The sequence below is a fragment of the Hetaerina americana genome, unplaced genomic scaffold, assembly GCF_022747635.1.
Source record: "Hetaerina americana unplaced genomic scaffold, ioHetAmer1.1.p SCAF_2, whole genome shotgun sequence".
Classification (NCBI taxonomy): Eukaryota; Metazoa; Arthropoda; class Insecta; order Odonata; family Calopterygidae; genus Hetaerina; species Hetaerina americana.
This window is the reverse complement of record NW_027286763.1, coordinates 108,990,617-108,999,967: the sequence shown is the minus strand read 5'-3', so window position 1 is coordinate 108,999,967 and position 9,351 is coordinate 108,990,617. Positions and strand designations below refer to the sequence as shown.

The window sequence follows — 9,351 nt, the reverse complement described above, 5'->3', positions numbered from 1 at the left end:
ATCAGTTATACGAGGGTAGGCTGAAAACTAATGCACGCATGCTTGTAGACCACAAACATTATGACCTTCAGAAGCACTCCCATTAGCATATGAAAGTAACATTCCCCCTCACCACACATGTGCAGATTTGAGGTTATTACATTCATCCAGTATATTTTGAGAAGCTGAAGTATAGAGATGTGTTCTAGTGCTATGCCAATGTGAGTTTAACGGCATGCTTTTATTGTCAGCTGACTTCACCTAATCGTCCGAGGTGTAATGATTACCCTTGAGGTTTCTTTAGAGTTGAGGAAAAAAAATAAAAATCGCAAGGCACAAGGTAAGGGGAATAAGGAGTGTGTAATTGGTTCAAATTTCAGGTTTCTCAGAGCCCCTCCAGTTGTGTGCGAGGTGTGTGGACGAGCATTGTCATGTTGCAAGATTATTGGCGCCAGGCTGCCTTTTTACACAACAAACTTCTTCCTTGGATATCCCAATATGGTTTGCGATATGCTTTTGAGTGATTTGCAGGTCATTTTGAATTAAATCTTCGACGAGTTTGCGATGTTTATCGTCTGTGGTAGTGATTGGACGTCCGGTGCGTATTTCATCAACAATTATGGCTTTTCTGGGTTGCAACCACGAAATTTTACTACCTATCAATTTACTGTAGACCTATAAACAGCCTTTAAACTACGATGACACTCAGTAGGAGTCACTTTTTCAGCAGTTAAAAATTCGATAACAGAACGCTTAACTCGCGTTGACATATCACTAAAACACATCTCCATATTTCTGCTTCTCAAAATACACTAGAAAAATGTTAAGACATCAAGCATGCGTGTTGATGGGGAATGTTACTTCCACGTGCCACTAGGAGTGCTTCTGAAGGTCATTGTGTGCATTAGTTTTCAGCCTACCCTCGTATAAAACAAAATACCTTTCCCTTTAGTAAGGGCACGTACAAGCGACAAATTGTCACAAAAAAATTAACATTTGAACATTTGGGTAACACTGAAAATGCATAGGTTACTGCCATGAGGGCTGCAAGCTCTTCGGCCTCATCTACTGAGACTCTCATCTGTTCCCAAACTTGAAGAAATTTGTTCCTGGGAAGCACCTAGAGTCGAATGAAGAAATTGAGATGGGCTGTAGATGGATATTTTTACAGCCTTCCGGACTCTCCTCCGGGAAGGAATACTGATGTTGGAGAAACGATGGACCAAGTGTGTTGAAGTCAAGGGAGATAATGTCGTAAAATAACATAATTTTTTCACTGAAAATCGCTAGTTTGTCCATCAAAAGCCTACCTTAACAGCTGGATATCTTAATAACATTGTATTTCTTTCATTTTTTGCGGCATTAATGGAATATTGTACAGGAGATCAATGAACTGTCACAATTTTGAATGAAAAAAATTTCAAAAGATATTCTTAACATAACAAACTGAAACATTCCTAACATGGTTGCTCTGCCTGCTGCAAGAAGAAATTTCCACCAAATTTAGATGGCCATTAGGAATGAAAGATGTATTTTAGTACCATTGTATATTTTCCTGATATATCCAAAATATTTTTAATCTACAATATCAATATGCATAGCATTTTTTCTGATAACAAGAACTGATGTATTTTTTTTTACAAATTTTTCACATTCAGTTATAACACTGTAAAAATAATTTTCTGAACTACAGTAAATAAATTACACAGAATTCGCTAGCTGATGCTGAGTATCAGATATTAACGATGAAATGGACACCTTGTTTATTTTTATTGTGTGCTTATATATATATATATATAAAATATATATATAAGTGTGGACTACCTGTACTTACATTCTCCATCTCATCTTATTAATCTACTAGTCATCGTCATCACTATTTCAATCCTAGGATTGGTTTACTGCAGCCCTCAATTCCACTCTATTTAATGTTAATTCCCTCAATCCTTGATACCTTTTCTGTTTTACGAACTTCTTAATTTGTCCTATGTACGTGTCTCTTGGTCTTCATCGTAGAATCTTCCCTTCTATTTTAGTCTTAATCAATAATCTACTGGTATTATGCCCATTCTTGCCAAATAATACTAGCATTATTAGTTTTGATCTTATTAATTGCAATGCTTTCTCCCTGAATTAAAACGTCTAAGGTAGCCATTTGTTTTTAGCTTACACCTGGATATATGCCTAGTTCTAACTGACTGGATTTGTCAACCAACAGTATTTAAAACTGTTGGTAGTTTTGTCCTCATTTATTTTTGATGAAAATTGAAATCAATAGGTATACTGAGTGTATTGAGCAGATAACATTAACATATAATAGGCCAATTTTTTTGGCATGAACCCAAGTGCACTCAAATTACACTTTGCATTTAATTATTATCCATCATCAGAGATAGAAGCATAATGAAGTCTCCAATGGCAATTTAAAACAACATATATCGGTGGGCTTGAAAATAGCAACCACAATCATCAACTCAAATGTAGATTTTGCAGGTCAGGACCAAGTAGTAAGCTCAATACTGACATAAACAACACCAGTGCCATTGGTGATCACTACTAAATAAGTCAGGGAATGATAATTTATGAAGTTCCTCAGGCATAAAAGATTACTTTTCTATGGAATTATCTTCTTTCACTAGATTCATTCTGTCAAACGTAATCCATTAGTGTTCAAAGTTCAACCAACAGAATCCTCAAATCAGGTGTCTTCAGGTATTTTGGGGCAGTGAGGTGTATCAGATCTTTTAAAATTGAAAACCCACCCTCCTATGATTTTGTCAAAATCCTATGATTTTTACCCTTCTTGGTGGCCTACTGATCAGGAAATTTGATTCCCAATTATGTCTCAGGAGATCCTCAATTTCATCCAAGCCATGTATTCCGAAATCAGGGCATTAACATATTCAAGGACAGGATACCTTTTGTGAGAATAATGGTGAACTGATTTCAGTTATGAGGAAACTTTGATACCAATGACTCCATAGCCAGTTTTTCAGCTCAATGCATCTGAAGAACTTAATCATTCCTTCTCTGTTACAACCTATGTTTTCTTATTGTTGAGCATTAATTTCTCTATATATATCCTTTCCTTAAGTCTTAATTTACCATAGTATTTGTCATTTTTCCTTCCTCTTGACTTTTCCATCAATTTTTTTCTATTACACTCCTAAGTAACTGTCTCATAATGTGTACAGCAAAATTTTCTTCTTATCCAAAAGCTATTTCATACTTTCTTCTTCTCTTTTTTTTACATTCTGATTCCTCACTCTTCCTTGTAATTACATCTGTTTATTGTGTACTCAGAGGCTTGGCTTTTATCATCTATTTAAAAATAAGCTTCCAAAAGCTACCAATATTCTTCATTCATATTTTCAACTGTCCATGTTTGTGGAGGTGCTCTACCTTTGAAGAGCTCAGTCACCATCCACTGCATGGCAATTTCGAATTTGCTCGAGTGATGTTCATCAAATAGCATAATGGAGAGAAGAATTACGAGATATTTAGAATTGAATATTAAGAGAACAATTAAGAGACATGTTCACTTAAATATGAGTTGTGATAACTTTCAAATTTAATCTGTTCGAATAAAATTGCAATCTGGTAGGACTCGAGAACTTGGGAGAAAATTCTGTACAGACTGTCTCTGGTTTTTTAAACATTTGACAATACTTCTTAAAGGAAGAACTATACCTATTCTTATAAATGGAACTGCACTACTCTTGTGACGAGTTTCTTGATGAAGGCAATTATGATTAGGGTATGCATTCGTCTAACTCTCTGGCCAGTCCATCGATGCATGGACCAAATACACGATTAATACAAATAAATGATTGTTCTAGGATGGCTTCTAATGAATATTTACGTTTAGGTGTCATGGGATTGCTATTTTGTTGCCCCTGAATATTTCTTTCCTCCTCTCCTCACAATTTGTGCTTGCCTTAATGCTGTCTAGAAAGCATATTTTCTTCCTTCCACTCGAACATTCTCCCTTCTATCACCATCTTCCACATTTTGTTTCATTTCAATTTTTACGCTGCCATTTTGTGTCCCCCCAGAGAAGTGCTCTCTTCGCCCACCCAGTTGAAACTACAGCGTTTTTCTTTTTACTATCTCAATTATATTGCCCTATGTTTCGCCGAACCTAAGTCTCAAGATGATGGTAAGACTAAATTGCAATTTAATCCACTTACAACACTCCTGATTTTGCAATTATATTCAACTGTAACTGTGCACTTACGAATTGCAAAATATTAGCTTCCACTGAGGCGGAAGAAGGAATAATTAAGTATCTATATCTCCCCAATAAAGTCGTTAAATAAATAAATAATTGCATCTTTCCTAAAGCTAGGCTTGGGGTGTTCATGCATTATGCTCAATTCGACAAGGCCCAAGTTTGTTCCCGAGGATAGTCTATTCCTGTTATTCAGTTGGGCACCCGTTCTCATCTAATGAATTATACCGGCGGCGAGTATTTCATTCAATGCGTTTAATCGACTCGTATCGGAATACCGTTCCATTCCCAGAATTTTAAATATTAGAATATTTCGGGACCATTAATCCTCTGCTTACTTGATAACTCGTTTCCGTTGTATACAACAACAGCCTAACCAGGTTACACCGTCTTAAAATCATTTAATTCACTCAATACGGAAGATTGTAGATTACTCTTACAGTAAAACCATAAATAAAAACTCCCCCTCCCCCTTACGAAGTAAAAAGCCTTATTATTCTTTGAAAGAAACAAAATCATCATAGAATGCATAAGATGATTTGGGCTTCTTATTGCGTCTTATTAGACATTATATAAAATAATATTTACTTATGCCGTGCAGGGTTAAACACTTAACGATTTTAAGGAAATACTATTTGATATAGTCAATCTAAAATCTTCATAGATATCAATTCGAATATCTTTTGCTTCCTTTGTATTAATGTTACAGTAGAGTACAGAGTAAAACAAACAAATTTTCTCCGTGACTTCATCTAGCATTCAGTTAAAATATAGGTACCAACTGAAAAGGAAACATCTTTTGGTGCTCTTCTTATACATTCTATCTTACCAACATTGTTGTTTTAAGCTAGGCTTGTTACTTAGACGAGTCCAAGATTCATTAAATAGTAATGAGACGGCATATTTCTAATTCGCTCGTTCAAGTACCAATTGATTCTACATGTAATCAATTGGAATCGACGCCGATTTCACGCGCGCCGTACTTCATTTTTCGAACAATTGACTATGGTTTTCTCGATGATGAAAATTTTATCATCACGATTTACAATTTCCCAGTTATATAATGGTGCATGCGGTTTGAGAGCGCCAAAAATTGCCTTTTAACATCCTCATACATTTCGATGAAACAGAATTTTCAAAACAAAACCAGGCAGGCATATCTGGGTTCACCCATGTCGGAAAATAATACCGGTTGTGTTGCCATGAGTAATTAGGGCTTCGTTAAGTTCTTGAAAATTCACATTCATGTGAGTTGTTTTGTGGTTGGAATTGGCGAAGTGATGGAGGGAATATTACGCATGCAGGCACATTAATTCAGTGGAGCTAAGCTTGATTTGAAACTTGAAGGAAGCGAATACGTGTCTGCCAAGTTTCGCGGCACTTGGGTTTTTGATTTGGTAAACAAGTTTTAATTCTATATCTGTTTTAATTGTTTGTGGTACATGGTGTCAAACACTTAACGGCTCCTGCAAAAACTAATTTTTTTGCAATTCAGTTTCGATATCAAAAGTACATTATTGCATGATACCAATGAAGTTTAAATCATGGATTAATGCATTTATGTAATAGTAGTAGGTTTTGCCACTCGTTCATTCAACGTTTAAGGTTTTGTAATAATCCATGATGTTGGATCCCGGTGTCGAAGAAGCTTTTTCCAATTGTACCCTTAAGAAATCATCGTAATGTGTTCGTATATTGAGAGGAATTTTGCGTTCCTTGCACAGACATTAATGAAATTTATTTATAGTTAGCTTTACGCCTTTCTGACCAGGCATACATCATCAATACATCTCATTCTTTTTGTTTTCATTTTGCAGTGTGACACAACTAGCTACGAAATGGAGCCTTCGAGCCCTTCAAATAATTTAGCTGAAATTCAGTATGTGACACCGGAGTGTAGTTCACGTTTTTCTGTGATTTTTCCTGGCAATGAAGACAGTGGGTATTCCAGTGTTCCTTCATCTGGAATATCAACGAAGACTTTTCGGGAGAATTCATTGTCACCCGTAGATGTTCGGAAAAGGCTCTTCGATTCAGCAGATAGTTCATGCACCCCAGGCATTTCCCAAAAAACTCGCACTTCGCGTCGACGTCCGGGACGTTGCCTTATTCCTGCGGTTACTTTGCAAGAAGAAATAGAATCTCATGGTAGCGGTCCAGATCCAACTATTAAAACTCGTAGTGCTGTGCATGGTTTATCCACTCCAAATAAGTCTTTTCTCGAGAAGCTTTCTACCATTCCAAGTCCGAAAAAGCGCCATTCATACACAAGGGAAAATGCAGTGGAGAAAGTATACAAAACTTCTGGTATGGTTTTTGGGCAGAAAACTCGCACCCCACCGAGAAAAGGCAGAGCATCTACCACCGTCACAAAATTTCCATCATTTTCCGACCGGTCTGTTTATCGTGATCCTTGCCGCCCGAGATATGGTGCACAGTATGTCGACTTCCTTTGGTGTCTGGGTAAAGAGAGAATGATGGCTCCAGCACTCTCCCTTGTTTTGTCCCACTTAAGTGATGAAGATTTGATAGCATGCTGCATTGTGAGCAAGACTTGGCAAACTCTTGTCATGAGTGATAAGAATGCAAACTCACGGAGATTGACAGCAATAGAAAGGTGGAAGCTGAAGAAGGAAAACATTGCATGTGTAAGTTTGGCTAAATTTTGCTAAGCGTGGCGTCCCCGCTATTGACGTTTCTAGTCTTGTTTTTGATAAACTAAGTGACCCAATTACAAGGAACATCTCTTTACTAGAGGGTTAGTTATTATTATCTACATGGACATCCCATTTGTTCTGTTGAGTGAAAGAATATGCCCTGGTGTCTCATAGATTCCTGGTCACTTCTAAACAAATCGTTCACAAAACCAGATCTCTAATCCACAGGTCAATGTGTTTTGTGATAAATCTACATATTTAGTGAGATATTGCTGTGCACGTGCATATTAAGACCTTTTTCTGACAAGATTAAACAATACTTTGAAAAAGATATTGACTCCTACCATTATTGAATTGAATTTGGGCTGGGGAAGTTTTTTGTTCTTGTGGTTGGTTCTTTGACAAAGAGAATGTTCCCTGATATTTTTCTTGTTTTCCTAATCGATGGTTTTCTATTATTCTTTCAGGTTTCACTCCTGAATAAAATAAATACCCACAAGGATAGCCGCACTGTACTGGGTGTTATCCAACAGGAAAGGCTAATACCACCTGAAAATGTTCATATGAAAACACCACCTCCAAAGTTGAGTCCAAAAAGTTTCCGCTTCCAGCTTTACATGAAGGTAAGTTATATTTTTACCCAATATCGTCAGCACTCGACAAATATTTACCAGTGAATTTATATGTCCCATTGCAATTTGTTTTGGCAAAGGTAATCCTGCTAAGAAATCTGGGATGCCTTCAACTTGCAAGCCATGATGGCCTTTTCAAATTGGCAAATTGGTGCCGAAAATATATATTACTTCATGTAGGTTATCTGAGACAATTTTTGCTACGGCTCCCCAACCAAAGTTGGCATGCCACCACAATGCAATTTTTAAATGTTAAATTCTTTTTTGTTTACGTCCCAATGAAAATGCCCTGAGGAGAGATGAGATACGATAAACGACACCTGTACCATTAGTGATCACTACTAAATAAGTCAGGGAATGATAATTTATGAAGCTCCTCTGGCACAAAATATTACTTTTCTGTGGAATTGTCTTCTTTCACTAGATTCATTTTGTCTAACGTAATCCATTAGGGTTCAAAGTTCAAGTTGGTTAACTTTTTTATCTGGGTTTCATGTTTAGCCCAGTTGTCGGAGCAACTGGCATGCTGATCAGGAAGTTTGATTCCCAATGATGTCTCATGAGACACTCAATTTCATCCAAGCCGTGTAATTTTTGTGCACAAAATCTCCGTGGGAAACAAACCAGCGTTGGCAAAGGGAAAGGAACCTACCTCGTATGTGTGAATATCACATGCCTCATAGGGACTAGCATTGGATGAGCTCTGCTATCAGACTATTAGATTAATTTGTGGCTTCATATCACTCTGGTGGTTATAATCAATGTTCCCATACGATTACAGGAGGGCCTTCGTGTGGATGGAAATGATTCACAGCATCTAAAGTCATGCCCGCGTTGCTCCTTTCCATCCATTGTGGACATAAAGCTCAACGTTGGCGTGTGCTCCCGGCATGGTTGCCAGTTTAGGTACTGCACGTTGTGCCATTGCTCCGATCACCTTTACCCCATCAATGGATTCCCTTCATCCTCGCCTCCCAGGTACATTGCGTGCCCATTTGCTCCGAAAGACACGACACCACCCTCTCCTCCTCACGCGGCTCTCTTGGCCACGAGGAGACGGTTGGATTTGGTTAACAGCAAGAGGAGTAAAAGGAATCTCCGCCGTCTGTGATGGTGCTCTCCGTGAAGAAGTCTCTCTCCCTGGAAGATACTAATTGTGTCCTCCAGGTGGACTGGCAATCAAACTGAAGTGGCGATGTGTTTTCAAAATGAGGGAGCTCCATTCAAATTTTAAATTCTGAAAGTATTTGGTTTGGATTTTCACTTTTTTGGCCTATGGTGCCATATCATCAGTGGAAATGTATTTTTAAACGTACAACTTTTAGATTTTAAGGGAATATTTGAATGTTGTCGTTAATGCTTTTTCGAAGGTATGTGCCTTGATATGTAATGTGTGTTGTGAAAGTGCAAATGTTAATATGATGGCTAGTGTGTCTTTATAAACTAAGGAAGTAAATATTTAATTTTTCAATTTATGGCAAAATTAATATATTTCCTCTAAATTAACAATATTGAAAGAAACTGTGAAGTGGTGGGACCAGCAACAAAATTTCATGTTAAATGTTCCAGCATAGTCTTAATGGATGTGTTCTTGATGAACTTGGGTTGTTAAACCTTTCCTTTCAGCTTTCATATCGCTGCTCATTGAGCAATGTGTGCACTTTTTAATGATAATTACTTTTCATTGTGTTGTGCTAGTGTAAATTCATACCACATTCCCAGTGTCTGTCTGTTTTAGTGAATGCAATGTATTCTTAAAAGAAGGAATAAATTTTATATTTTTATGTTAATAGTTAATATTTATTTCATCATAAATAAATTCATAAATACATAACAACAACATTCAGCAGGT

At 37.1% G+C, this 9,351-nt stretch overlaps 1 protein-coding gene across 1 annotated transcript; it reads left to right on the top strand.

Annotated features, from left to right (window-relative positions):
- Window positions 1-5,372: 5,372 nt before the first annotated feature.
- LOC139687832 (uncharacterized) lies at window positions 5,373-9,259 on the top strand. Its single transcript, XM_071585146.1, has 4 exons — window positions 5,373-5,607; window positions 6,028-6,858; window positions 7,335-7,490; window positions 8,281-9,259. The coding sequence occupies exons 2-4, from the start codon at window positions 6,049-6,051 to the stop codon at window positions 8,608-8,610; spliced, it is 1,296 nt and encodes a 431-aa protein (XP_071441247.1). The 5' UTR covers window positions 5,373-5,607; window positions 6,028-6,048; the 3' UTR covers window positions 8,611-9,259.
- The last annotated feature ends 92 nt before the right edge of the window (window positions 9,260-9,351 follow it).